Here is a 14,676-nt window from a genome sequence, read left to right on the forward strand (position 1 = left end):
TTTGTTTAAAATACATGCTCTACACTTTAATTTCAACTTCTATAATTTACCTCACTAAGTCACAATTCTCAAAGGTATATGAATTTACAGGGAGCTTGCACAATGCACAAAGTTCAACATGAGGATACATTTTCAGAATTAAAGACAGCTGTACTCAGACCAGGGGCACTGCAGGAATTTATGCTCTCAGAGATTCCTTGCAGAAGCCCCCTGTTTGTGGAAGTGCATTAGCTTCATTCTGGGGACATGATGGCTTCTGTACCAGCTCAGGCCATATTAAAGGTTGGTTATTAACAGATCCGTAAACTTTTTTGGATCAGCTTGCTCTGCATCAGATGCAGACACATAACATCATCTTTCCACTCAGCCCAAGTATAGAGAAATATTTCCGTGCTAGCTTCATGCTGTTTTTATCAAGTTTAAGCTGACTTCGGTATCTTCTCTGTTAGATGTTCTGTGACAAAATGACTCCCTCAGAATTTTTTGAACATATTAGAAATGACAGAATAAGTTCGGTGATTTGTATCACGTTGTCATGGCATTTCTGACTCATTATATGGCACATCAAGACTATGTTCAGGGTGATGCCAAAACGAGGCCCATGTTCTTGAAAGGTGATCCCCACTGATCTCGTCACGAGCCTGGCAGGCTTGCAAACTCAACTTGAACTCTGTTTATATAAGCTGAAGGGCTCTGAAAGAACAACACAACTACATCCACACTCACTACCTTTCTGCTTTCACCACATTATGGACACATCAGAGCTGGATAAAACAAAATAAAATCTGAAAACAGGTGTTATTTCCAATAATTATCTGTTTGATCGCATAGCTCTTGTAAGGACAATGCAGTGACAGGAGCCAAAGAGCAGAAGGAAAAGCACAGGATAACATGCCCGTGTGCTTTGTGGGGAAGGCCTGGGAGATCTTTGCACAAGCGCTGCCTGTAAATGCCTGAACAGCCACAGCCACCGTCTTGTTGGCAAAGCAACTTTTCTTATTTGAGGGCGCAAATATGGCATAAGCAGGTTGTCTCTCTCCTGAAGACAGATCCCAGAAACTCTGGGTGAGCATCCCCAGGTGCCCTTTTGTGAGATAAAGCACATCAAGACAAATGTGAGAAGAGACAATATTCCCTAAGGAGTTCTGACTCAGATGGGGAGGAAAAGAGTTTGCTCACAGCCCCTACAGATATGGCTCAGGGCCCTGTATAAGAGGTGAAATAAGTGTCACACTTGGGTCATGGGAAGATAGCTCCAAGCCAGCTTAGCTACAAGCAGAGATAGCCTGTGACAGGCAGTCACACTCAGTAATTGTGTGCTTTGTGTGACAGATAGCAGACCTAGAAACAGCGAGCTTGTTAAAACCCTAGAGCATGGGCAGTGTACAGAAATACACATGGGATCATCTCAATTAGCCCAAGCATGCAACAGTATTTTTTATGCCAGGTTTTTGCATCATTGCCTGGTTTAAGTCTAGCTGCAGGACTGACAACTGTCTGGTATGAAGTACAAGATTCTGGACTGTACTGTGAGTTCAGTCTGAGTAGATCAGTCAGGGATGTGGAGTCAATGAAAAGACTGTGGCAAGATGAAATCACCCTTTCTTCTGTGCAGAAGCAGTCTCACAGAGACTATGGCTTCATGGATGCAAATCCTATGTGAGCATGTTCAGAGTCAGATTCAAAATACCCCAGCTAGGTGATGCAAATTTCTGAACTTCACTCTGCTGGTTTAGATTTGTTCACAGATTTCTCTGGAAGCATGTTGTCTTGGCAAACTTCAGACCATTTCAGCCATCAGCTTCTCATGGCCTATGACTTTAAATGGACCAGGTACCATCTTTCTTCATCACAACCAGCAAAAACAAGAGGCATAAAAATTGTATTATGTTATTTTCATATGCTCATTTGTAATCTGGATTAAATAAGAAATGCTGGGTGCTCCAGTACTGCACAAGTGTGATATTAATTATTATAGGACTAAGATTAACTTTTCCCCTTAGGCTATACTGCAGTGCCATTTGAGGTAATTCTTCCCAAAATTATTTTCAGGACACAGTTTCGTGGTACCTAAAAAATCTCTGTGCAATAACAACTTGGGAAATTCCCACTCTCACCAAATTGCCTACCACTCATTTAAAGCAGGGTGTTAATGGGAGGTAAAGCAAAACTTGCAAAAAAATAAAGATGGTGTATTCCTTTTTGCTAAGATCAGTCTAGCTACCAAACCACAATACAGAGAAGCCATACCAGCACAGCTGAAAAAACAACACAGATGTGGAGCCTGGCAGGGGATGGAGAAAGGTGGGCACCTCCAAAGTGCTGACAGTGCTGACTGTACTGTGCCTCCCTGCATGGCACCGAGCAGCTGTGGAAAGGGCTCTGACTCACTTTGCCACTCTTCCTGCACTAGCAGGATTGCTATATTTAGACAGCCCCTGTATTTCAGGAGTCCTTTCAATCCAGTCCCCACAATGCTAACAGAGGAAGCCAGCCAGGGTGTGGGCAGTGATGGCCTCAAAGAGTACAGCTGGTGGAAAGCTGCTCCTTTTTGGCCCTGTGCAACTTCATGTCACCTACATCGTCATCTACATGTGCATCCCCAAGCTTGGGTCCAGCTATGTGCCTGAGCCTGATTCCTGCATGCTGGAATGAGGGAAACCCATCAGTGTGGGAGGCAGTGCAGCATCCTGAGGAGCAGGAAGCAGCAGGATGTCACCAGCAGCAGTGTGTGCGCAACTGGGCAATCAGAGCTGCGGGAACATGTCCACCCCATATGACATTGTAAAGATGCAGCATGAGAAAACCTGGGTGTGCCTGCAGAGATCACTCAGAGCAGCTTTCACATGGAGGTGTGAGATAGGGGTGGTGGAAACAGCAGAGGAGGAGAGGAGCCTAAGCTGGAGGGAGGCTGATTGTATGGCATCCTTTTGTAACTGATCTACTCCCAGTATGTGTTGCAATAAATAACATGAGGAGCAGTCTCCCAGCCTCCTTCTGCTCCATGTGCACCAGGAGAGCTGGACTATGCAAAGCCTCACTCAGCCCCACTCACTACCCTGTCCTCTGGTACTTATCACCCTAGCTTGAGCCTCCCTCAGGGATTTTTTCAGCCAAGGAGAGAACAATTTCCCCAGAGTATGACAGGGTACATGTGTAACACTTCACACTATAAAGGAGGTCAAAATCACTCCCAATTTCCACATAGAGAACGGGAGTGGAAGCAGGAAATGAGATGCCCCAGGGCTATAGGATGAATCAGTAGTAGAACAAAATGAAAATTCAGAACTTCCTGTCTCTTTACTCATCTTCTTGAATACTGTTGATGATTAAGCTCATAAAAAGTTAGTGCAGTTGATGACCTCTGCATCTCTGGTCAGTGATTAGGGCCCTGGCATATTAGAAGTGGAAAATTATAGAACAAAGACAATTTCAAAGAACTTGAAAAAAATAGAGGGCAAGGAATTTCTTTTGTGGCTGCAACATAAATGTTGGGTTCCCATCACTCCCACAGTGTCTCTTCCAGTAAGGAAGGAAGTTTCTCTAGTTTTACCCCTATGGGTCCACTGAGAGTTGAAATTGGCTTAAGCCATAGCCGCAACCAAGAGGCAATGCTGTGGTTACACTTCCTGCCCTCCACTTAGTTTCTGACCCCTCCGTTTCCCTTTTGTTAACACAACAGCTCAAGGAGACACGTGATGAACCAGCCCAGGGAACTGATCAATAATAACATTAGAAGTTATTTTCCTTTTGTGGGTTAGCTTTGCTATGAGTCCTGGCTCACTACATAGCTGTAGGAATGCTCATATCCACACAAGGGTACCATTCAATAGGAATAAATGGTCAGAGAAAGGGAAGCTCAGGACCCCTCTTTCAGGGATGCTGAAACTGCTCAGGGAGCTACAACTCTTCTGTTCCCTTCACTGCTATGAGCACTTTGAGCAGGAATGGGTGCAACTCTGTCTGAGGGTGATGGAAAGCAGCACACAGGCCCCAGCTTTCTCCTGCTTTGCTCCCCAGTGAACTCAGATGTTTTGATACATCTGCTGACGTTTGCCATTAGAAACACCATGTGGGCTCTGTGAGGAGACAATCCACAGGGGTGAAAATGCATTTCCTTGCGTTTAGTCTTCATTATGATTTTTGATGGCTGTCTTACTCTGTCTCACTTCAGCATTGCTGGTTTCACTATGAGGAAGAGTTAAAACAGATTGCTCTTCTTTCCAGTGGTTTTAGGTTTGGTCTTTCAACCTTTGGACTTTCAAACTGTGTATGTACACTGAGCTGGTGAAGAGCATGATGAACATGTGAAGAGAGTGGTTTTGGCCACAGCTGAAGAGCCTTCTTCCTCAAAAAAGCAAGCCTTTCATCCCTTCACTTGAGTAGAAGGAAAAGGAAGGTGAGGCATCGTGGTGCTTCGCTCTGGGAACTAGCAGGAAGCTCTCTTCATAAAGCATTTACTGCCTTATGAAAACTATTTTTTCCCCTAGAGGATGGCTTACTTTTCAAGAATTCACAATCTTGTTGCTAGCACTTTAGCAGTCTTAAGTATAATACAAAAACATGCCAAAGAACTGAACTCACTCTAATAAAATAAAAACTTAAAGCAGAGAGGGAACACTGTGGTGGAGCCACATCAGATGTCTGGTGAAATGATGTCTGTTGGTGAAAATATGAATGGTGAAAATGTGTATATGGGCTCAGATCCTCATCTCTAAAATCCTGGGCTGTACTTTTCAGAGGCACAAGGAAGTTGCTATGTCCTGGGTTTGGAAAACTCAGAATTCAGAGTTTGGGCCTGAAAATCTTTCAGCATTCAGAAATACACAACAACAGTCTCTGAGGTAGTATTAACATTACAGAACGGGATCCTGGAGTTATAATAGGCATGTGCCACAGGAATGTCATATTCATACCCAACACAGAAGAAAGGAAGGATCAGGAGCGGATTAGAAACAAGGACATCACAATGATGCTGCATGGGGAAGCCAGCATGAACATGAGATGGAAATTCGTTTACCTATGTCAAAAAGGAAGGTATTAGAAATGGTTCAATGAAGGACAAATATAGAATGAATTCCATTTGTGGTATCACTAAAAGTACCAGAATTTGCTAGCTGGCAAAAACCAAGGGGAAAACACACCAGAAATCTAAAAAATGAACATAATGAAGAAAAAGAATAGGAAACGATTGGTGTCTCTTCCAAAACAAGAACCAGCAGGATATTTTTTTGTTCAGTCTAGCAAAAGGTGCTCTCTACACAACATGTTAGCTCAGCTTTGGAACTCCCTGCCAAAGGACACTGCAAGAGCCACAAGCATGTATGAATCCAGAAAGTAAACAGCCAATCCAATGGAAGGAAAACACAATAAAAAAATACAAAATACAGGGACACAAAATACTGCTAAAGAATTCCTTGAACTGTAGAAAGTTGGTAAAATAAGCCAGGGAAGTATTACTGAATGGTTAAAGTATCCCTGTGATCTTCTCTCAGTGTTTACTACTGGCTAAATCTGGAAATGGATGCTGGGACAGACGGGCAATGGATCTAACCTACCAAGGCTTCCCTTACACATAAAAAGGCTGAGTTACCATGTAATGCAAACCAGGCCAATGATAATAAATCTTTGTAGAAATACACTTTTCAAAACCTACTGCATCTCTAGACTTGATCTTACTCCCGTGCATGCAGTCGGGCAGACACAACATCAAATACATTTGAAATTATTTGCCTTTTCTCAACTATAGGTTCCTGTACAGAGAACAAAGTTTCCTGGTCTAAGCTGGAGTTTCCTTTCGTTGTATCTACACTTAAAGTGAAAATTAAGTATGCCATTAAACAGTTATGGTAATTTATCCTTACACTTTCTGCTCAACAGGTTTGCTTTGTTTCAAAAGTATGTTTTTGTAATACTTATAGCTATGTATATGTAATTTTGTGGTTAAATTAGAAGACAGGAAAACCCTGGTTCCCACAGGAAACTCGACCTCTTGCAAGCAGGTAACATTTTTGCCATATCAGTGTGATAAAGAACTTCAATGAGAAACAAATCCTGCCAAGGTTTACACTTGTGTCAAACTGCCTGATGTGTCTTGCTCAAGTGAGGTTAATGAGCTTTTTCCACGATTCAAATTCTGCTAGAGGATTCTTCTGGGCGGGAAGGGGGCCTGAGACAGCTCTGTCAGTAAACGATGTGTTAAAATATGAGAGATGGGTCTGGTTCTGTGGGCCAGGATTTGGATCTCCTTCTGCAGAGATCCCTTCATGAGACATAAATGTTTTTCCTGTGGGCCTGGGACCTCGAGGCAGGGAGGAACTGTGACATTTTGCTGGTCATCTCACCGGGGATGGGAAGAGAAAATATCCCCACCACACGGTGAATACGAGCCGTGACGACACCCACTGAGCGCGCTGTCCCGCAGAGGCGCGGCGGGGGCTGCAGGGCTCCGTCCTTGCCCTGGGCCTGGGCAGCGGCAGCGTGGGCTGGTCACTGCAGCCGGCGGTGGGGCGGCCGCACGGCCCTGCCGCGGACACGCGTGGGGCTCCCGCCGGCGGAGCCCAGCGCCGGTGGCGGCGGGGAAGGGCCGCCCTGGACCGCCCCCGCCCCGTGGGGCTATTGTTGGGCGGAGGGGCGGGCAGGCTGCGCGGCCGGTTCCCTCCCTCTCTCTTTCTCTCTCCCCGCGAGTTTACCCAGCAGTGCTCTGGTGCGGGCGCGTTTCCGCCGGTTTTTCCTGTTGGAGAAGGGAAGGGGGAGCTGTTCTCTCTCTCTCTCTCTCCGCTCGCAGTATATTTTTTCTCCTCCTCCTTCTCCTCCTCCTCCTCCTCCTCCCCGGCTATCTTTGTCTGGCTCGCAGCACCCCGCTCCAGCCCCTCGCCCCTGCCCCGCCGCCGCCGGGACGCGCAGCCGCTGCCCGCCGGTGCCCGGCGCCGTTTGATGCGAGGGCAGCGCCGCGGGGAGGGCTCGGAGGCGGCGGGGGCTCCGCCGCGGCGCTGGGCGTGAGCCGCCCCCCCCATGCAAGAGCGGGGCCGCGGCTGCCACTGCCGGCTCCCGGCGTGAGCGCCGCCGGCCGGGCCGAGCCGTGCCGTGCCATGCCAGGGTGCGGGGCGCATCGTGAGGCTGCCAGAGGCTGCCGGCACCGGCGCCGCTCCTGCCGCCGCCGCCGCGACATGGTGTGAGCCCGCTGCCACTGGGGACGCGCGGGCACACACCGACTCACCCACCGACCGGCCGGCCGGGATCCTCGGGGGGATCCAGCCCCGCACTGCAGCGCGGGGAGACGGACGGACGGACAAACCGCAGCACCCCTTCTCCTTCTTCCTTCCCTTCCTTCACCTCCCTTTCCCTCCTCCTCCTCCCACCATCCATCTATCTATCTATCCATTATCCCCCCCGCCAACCCCTCCCAATGCTGAAGAGTTTCAACCCGGCGGGGCTGGAGTGAAGAAGGGCGGAAGGGAGGAGAGGAGCGGAGCTCCGCGCAATTCACAGCTGCTCCAGGGAGGGGGGAGCGGCCTCGCTATTATTTAACAGAGAAGAAAAAAATATTTAAAGGAAAAAAAAAAGAAGAGACGGGAAAATGGCGAACGATTCTCCTGCAAAAAGTCTGGTGGATATCGACCTTTCCTCCCTGCGGGTGAGTGCCGGTGCCGGGGGCCGGGGCGGGGGCCCCCCGGGGTCGGCGCGCCCCTTGCCGGGGCTGCGCGGCCGGTGGGGTGGGAGCGGCCGGGCCCGGGGCCGGTGCCGGGCGCGGGGGCCGCGGCCGCATGGGGGGAGCCCTCCCGCGGGGGCGGGCGGGGGACCGCGGCCCTGGGCTGCTTTTCCTTTGTTTGCATGTATTGGCATGTGCGTGGAAAAACAGGGCGCAACAGCTGCACGCCGCCAGCAGCCGGGTTCGCTGGCTGGGCTCTGCCAGCAGCCATCGCCTGAACAAAAATGTAACCCCACTTCTCTTCTCCCCTTTCCTCCCCGCCCCTTCTGCCCCTTCCTCCCCCTAGGACCCCGCTGGGATTTTTGAACTGGTGGAAGTGGTTGGCAATGGCACGTACGGGCAAGTCTACAAGGTTTGTGTCAGAATTTTTTCTTTTATTGTTGCCGATCTTCCAGAGGGTACCCGGTGCCTGCGCCTGGCTGAGCACACGGCTGAAGGCGAGCCGCCCGCACTGGCAACCGGAACAGTGAGGGGTGGTAGAAGTGTTGCCCTTGTCATTGTTGCTGGCCTTTGTCAAGTTTGTCAGCCTCTTGGCTTCTGCTTTCTCAGACGGGTACAAATTACTCTCACAAGTACCCATCCTGTAATGATGAAATATGCCTTTATTGTCCTTATTCTTCTCTGTGCTACTTCCAGAGAAATGACCAAACCAAGTGGACGCTGTCAGAGTCTGGCTCGGTTATACAAACACGTCCACAGGCTTTTTCAGCTTTGCTGCTGGAAATCCTTATAGAAGTTGCTGCTGCTGCAGTGACTTTAGACAAAGACATTTGCCATAATTAAAACTGTCACCCGGTTTCCTTCTGAGTGTTGAAGCTGTGGAGTTGGGGGTGTGTGCATCTGATGGGCTGTGCAGAGATGAGGGGTGCAGAGTGACAATAATAAGTGACCGAAGCAGAGAAGCTTATTTTGTGGAAATCAGAATTCCCAGAATAACCTGTTTGACAAGTGTATGACTTTAAAAAATAGAAATCAGAGAGTGCCCATGTGGGTGTGAAACTAGCCTACTTTTTTCTTTTTTTCTTTTTTTACCCTTTAGTGTGCAGTCAGTGGAACAAACAAATCTTGAGCTTGCATGATTTTGCAGTGAGTGCTAGCTACCAGGAGGACTAATTATTTGCACAGACTTAATACTTGGCTAAAGATTGAAGGCTCTAGCCTTAAACTGTAGAAATGCAAGATGCATTTGGAGAGAGAAGGAAAGATGAATATGCTTAGCTGCTTGTTTGGTTTTTTTTTGGTTGCTTTTTTGTTGTTGTTGTTGTTTTTCTTTTTGCTTATAAACAAGGGACTGTAATTGGTCCGCATTTCCCTGATGGCAAGATACTGCTGCTTGCAGCTCCAATAACTAAAGCTCCAGTAAATAAAGTGCTTTGCTGCCTCTTCTGCAAATGAAACACATGTCAGTTTGTTTTGAGGGCGTGAACCTCAGCCTTCCTGATGGAGAATTGGTCTGCCTGTGCGGTGTATTAGTTGCTTTTTAAGACTTGAGCTGGAATAGCCAGGCTGCAGCTGTTGGTACAAAGGTGGGAAAAAGAATGTTGCTCAAAGGTCCATAGGAGAGTGGGAAGATAAGTAAAAAGCTTTGACATAACCTCGACTATTTAATTTTTTTCTGCCATTTGAAAGGACACAACTTTCTTCTATAATCCTTTGCTGGCAGAGCTTGCATCACCTGAACCCTTATTAAAAAAAAAAAAAAATGGGGTGTGAATGTGTGACTTGAAACTCTCCTGTTAATTATTGCAATTTAGTGCATTGTTTCTCAGTGTACTTCTTAATGCTTTTGAGTTAATGAGCAAAGTTCTCCTTAGTTTAATAGTCTTGACAATAGAAATGTTAAATTTAGTTTTCTTTAGATAAGGTAGAGCTCTCCCAGAATAGTTAGCATTAGAAATTAAACTGGGCACATGCATTTATTGTCTTAGAAGAGTTGAACACCTGATGTCATTGGTGTCACTGTGATAATGTGGAGCAACAGGCAATCTCTTTTGCTATAGAACCTGCTAGACAGTAACGGATTGAAAGGTGTTTAAGTTTGGGTTGGCACTGCTTCTTCTTAGGCATTTGCCCACATTTGTGTATATACACTGATAATGTGGACACCTAATAGGGCTGTATGTAAACAAACAATACCAAACCAAAAAACTTCCTTGCTGCAATAAACATATTTTTTAAACGAATGAAATAATGTTTAAAAAAATTAAAAATCAGTTGTTGCGAATGTTATTGAAAAAAAAACAACAACAACAAAAAAAAAAAAAACCAAACAAAAACCCAAACCTTTTCTTTGGCACTTTTTTTTGCTAGGAAAAATGCTCCAGGTATGCCCAAAGATGAGACTGTATGTGTATGTTTTGAGGGCTTTCATGGGAACTGCATAAACGAGGGAAAAACGTGTTTATGCCATGTTTGCTTGTTGCCTTCTGCTTTACTTCTACCCAGCAACCACTTCTTGAAATCTCTCTTCCTGGATGGTTTTATTTCCCTTGTTAGCGGTCTGTCATCCCAAGGGGCTGGGGGGTGGGGTGTGGGTTGCTTTTGAGGAGCCGAGCTCGGAGATGTAGTTTGATGTACTTCCACATTCGTGTAGAGGCATCAGCGATGATGTCACCCGGGAGCGGGATTGGCTGGCTACCTGCCACTGCGGGAGGACACGCGGGGAGCGAGGGGCCATGACGTTATCTCTTTGTCTAGCTCATACACCCGCCGATGATGCCGAAGGTCGCTTGCCTGGCTGGGGAGTCAGCTTTCCAGCAGCGCTGGGAAGGGGAGTGCGCCAACCTGTTGAAAAGCAGAAAGTAGTCCTGGTTTTCTCCCCTTTGCTTAGCTGAGCTAGCTGGAAATAGCTCATCTATCTGGCTGGTGATATTTCTGTAGCTAGTTCTACCTTAGCTATTTATTTAGCTATATGTAGGTGTGTAGATGTTTATACATGTATGAAATGTGAGGGCAGCCCTTGGATGTTTGGCACCTAAATGCAAGTGGAGTTACTCTTCATTTTATGCATTTGATGGGTTGGCTTATGTGGAGTGTTGCTGTGGGCCTGGGACCTCGGTGGTGAGATGGTAAAAATACTAAGTTTTCTATTGCATTGGTGGAATTGGGATAATGGCCTTAAACTGAGAGTAGGTTTAGATTAGGTATTGGGAAGAAATCCTTTACTGTGAGGTTGGTGATGTACAGGAACAAGTTGCCCAGAGAACTTGTGGATGCCCCATCCCTGCAAGTGTTCAAGGCTGGGTTGGATGGGACTTTGTGCAGCCTGGTCTAGTGGAAAGTGTTTCTGCCTATGACAAAGGGGTTGGAACTAGATGATCTTTGAGATCACTTCCAGCCCAAACAGTTCTGTGATTCTGAAATCTATAGAGTTTTTCTTATTTTCATCCTCATAACCTTGCTTACACCTCTCCTGTGTGAAGAAGCCTTGTGCATCAAGAGCAGCTTGTTACGCAGTGGTGAATTAATGGGGGAAAAAAAAAAAAGAAAAAAAAGAAAAAAAAAAGAGGTTCCCCAGCCCTGGTTATGTAAAAGAAAGGAAGGGGTGTTTTGGGGAAGCCTTTGCCCAGCACAGGGGAAGGGGCAGCGGGGATTGGCTCATTCATCCTGGGGCCCAGCAGAACTCTACTGCTGCTCCGAAACCTTGGGGAATAAGAGTTGTTTTCCCTTTCGTAGTTGGTTCGAAACCCGAGAAGGACAGCGTGGAAGTTCCATCACTTAGATTAGAGAGAAAGCAAAGGGTTAAACGCTGCCAAGTACGGCCGGCAGCGTTCCCTCCGAGCCGAAGCGGGAAGGACCGGCCGCAGAACCCCCGGCTCGGTCGTTCTCACACTTTTAAGGAGTCCCAGGCCAGTGCTGGGGTTGGGAGGGGGAAGTTTCCCTTGGATAGGTCGGTATCAGCTGGCGGGAGTGGAGCGGCGTGTGCGGGCCGGCCCGGGCCGCGCCTGTGCCCGCGGCGGGCGGGGAGCCCCGGCCGCCCCCCGGCCGCCCCCCGGCCGCTGGCAGCGCCGCTGGCCCCGGCGGGCAGGGCGGCGGCGGCGGCGGGCCCGTGGCGGTGTCCGCCGGAGCCGGGCCCGCCGCTGCCGTGCGCTGCGGCTGGGATGGCGCACGGATGTGCTGCCCCTCCCCTCCCGAGTCAGCCCGGTCCCGCTGCCGTGTAGCCGGGACTCGTAGCCAGCTCACCGAGCGATCGCCTGCCTTAAGGGCTTTTTTTCATCTTTTGCAAGTAGTGGGAGAAGCATTTTTAGCATTGCTGCGGTTAGATTTTAGCTTTTCACATCCCATAAGCTTAACATGAAGTTTGGCTTGTACCAAATGAGAACACTGCTGAAATTTGTCTCAAGATAAAGTCTGAACTGGGTGTTTGCTTCCATTCTGGTTTTTGGTATTTTGGGTTTTTTTTTTAATGCAAAAATTACCTGTGACCTTAAGGCAGTTAGTTAATACTTTTGAAATTTTAAAATATCTATCATATGATCATTCATAGAGGCATAAAACATTGTAATTTTGCTGTTGACATTGAACTGTGTTAACTTGCTTAGTCACTTTCTCTTTTGTTGTGTATGTGTCTGGTTTTAAAGACATCTAACACCTTAACCATTTTGAGAGTGCTGTTACATCTCACAGACATGGTAATTCTCTTGTGGTAGCAATAATTTGGGTGGAAGGATGTATTTGTGGGAGTTCTGAGGCATAACAGGAGTGGACCAGAAAGATGAGAATTAGAGGACGATACTCCTAATTGCCCTCAATGAAGGTTGGAGTGACTTTTTAAAAGTCTTGTAATAGTTAATTCATAGTGAAGGCTTCTTTTGTTGATCTATGTTGCAGCCTTCCAAAACTGCATGTAAATGATGTGTATTGTCTAACTGCTGGCTCGTAAAAGGAAGTGATGTAAGATGTGATCGTTTAAATGCTGATTTGAAAGCAAATTAAAACTTTGCTAAATGTTTTCCCACACTAAGGATACCCTATTTGTGTCTTAATGGACTTTGTCTTATAGGGTGACTGTGTTGGGAGGGTAGGAAGATGGGACAGTTCTTGGTATTCTCTAGTAACTCAGTTAAGGGTGTTTTTTCTGCTCTCTCCCCCCTTTGTTTCTCTCACTGCTAAAGGGACCGTCATTGTAGATTCAAATAATTTTGTTAAACAAGAATACAATTCTAGTCTTGTCACTATAAAGACAAACTGTACAGGGGATCAGTGAGGTCACTGGCTTTCAGGAACTGCTCCAGACTAGCTCTCTTAAGTATGAATTGCACTTCTTCCCTTACTCCTCTGATTTTTTTTTTTGCAAAGTGAGACCTTGCTGTTTTAGAAATCGTGAAGGACCAGGCAGCAGCTGGAATGTTGGGATTTTTTTGGGTCCTTCAGCTAGATGTTTACTCTCCTGTCCTCCCCTAAACTGGCTGAACTTTTGACCAGTTCTCCATCACCCAAATCCTTCTTAATTAAATACAAAAAAGCTAGGCAGGTGGCCAGTGGGGATTACTGATATTTATTTTTATTAAAAAAAAAAAAAAGAAAAAGAGAAAAGAAAGCAATGTGCCAGTTGTGGGTAACCACATGTCCCTCTTGTTCTTCCTCCCCCAGTCCCATCTGTCTCTTTGCAAAATGTGGGGGTTTTGCCAACTCCTGGGGCAGGGACTCCTTATTCTGAACTAATTAGAAGAGGACCCAGCAGTCCAGTACTTGGGTGTGTGCAGGGCTTGGAGGTGATGGATGTAACAAGATCCAATCCAGAGTTTTGTGCTGACTCCTAGAAATCTTTTTCACCTCTCTATTGGAAGATATTTCAACTGGTGTGGATAAAATTTCAGTTGAAATCATCTGGTACTCGCTCCTTGCTTTTTGCATGTGTGGGCTCTCTCCCCCTTGGCAATGGTGGGGGTCGTTTTCCTGGGCTTGTATGGATGGATGGTTTTCCCCATCAAGGTCTCTTCTCGCATCAGGCATGAGGGACGTGAGCTTTATCTGTAAGGCCTGGAGTAGGGGTTTTTAGTCACTTTGGGATAGTGCAGAAAGGAGGAAACCAGGAATGCACACTTTCCATTCCTTGCTTAATTTTTATTCTCTCCTAGCAGTGTCATGTAGTTTGGTGACATGTTGTCAACATCCAAGCACCAGAACCTTGGCTTGATGGTGTGCAGAAATCCTTTTGGTCTCTGTGATGATGGCAGGCCTGCACCTCCCACCCAAGGGAATGATGTAGAGGAATGTCCCCAAAGGCAATGCAGCATTCATTATAAGAGGTGCTCACCCTTTGCATTTCCTTGCCTTCACCATACACATTTTTTAGTATAAATTTTTTGGATGAGAATGCTCGCTGACTTTTCTCATGTGGTCTAGCATGTGTTTCTATATACACATTATGTTCTAGTCATCTTTTCAAGTGGTACTTGCCTTTGCAAGAGTGATTTTAGCCTGGTACATTATATGCCCACCCTCCTGAGATCTGTTTTCTGTGGAGGAAAGTGGTATTTTTGTTTTTTCTATTTTACATTTCTGACTGTACGCTCTGGCTCCACCAGGCTTTGGATGACATGGATATTTAAGCTCAATAGCATTGACTTGCACAATGTGAGCTTGACTGTAGTCAAAGTTACAGTAAGATCCTTATCTGCATTGTTATTTTCAGTCTCAGCCCACAGAAAGTGGTGGAAAGAATTCAGCTTGCTTGAGCGAGAGGTGGATTTGGGAGGGGATTTCATAGCTTTGCACAAGAGTTCTCTTATCAAATACTTTATGTTTGTAACATTATGGGTCCCTTATTATTTCTCAGGTTAGCTCAGGCTCAAGGAAAGATACTGTTGGCTCTAAAATCAGACAGCTGATTCCCTCCTAGGAAGGAGGAGGAAAAAAGCCCACACTTGTGCATACCTCTTGGGAACCTTGAGGCAGCTTTGATTGTAGAGGGCTTGGGGATTTTGACATTGCATCTCAATATTATTTCTAAAGTGTATTTT

General features: G+C 46.7%; 1 protein-coding gene across 10 annotated transcripts in view; it reads left to right on the plus strand.

The window, feature by feature from the left end:
• The first annotated feature begins 6,659 nt into the window (after nucleotides 1-6,659).
• The window catches only part of MAP4K4 (mitogen-activated protein kinase kinase kinase kinase 4), a 164,345-nt gene continuing 156,328 nt past the window's right edge, over nucleotides 6,660-14,676 (plus strand). For 4 of the 10 annotated variants that reach the window (XM_072932694.1, XM_072932698.1, XM_072932704.1 and 1 more), the window contains exons 1-2: nucleotides 6,660-7,636; nucleotides 7,998-8,063. In XM_072932694.1, the coding sequence (XP_072788795.1) occupies nucleotides 7,580-7,636; nucleotides 7,998-8,063 (123 nt within the window). In that variant the 5' untranslated portion in view covers nucleotides 6,660-7,579. The remainder of the gene's footprint in view (nucleotides 7,637-7,997; nucleotides 8,064-14,676) is intronic. The other 6 variants (XM_072932716.1, XM_072932717.1, XM_072932714.1 and 3 more) reach the window with 4 other exon arrangements.

The sequence above is a fragment of the Taeniopygia guttata genome, chromosome 1, assembly GCF_048771995.1.
Source record: "Taeniopygia guttata chromosome 1, bTaeGut7.mat, whole genome shotgun sequence".
In the NCBI taxonomy this organism is placed as follows: domain Eukaryota; kingdom Metazoa; phylum Chordata; class Aves; order Passeriformes; family Estrildidae; genus Taeniopygia; species Taeniopygia guttata.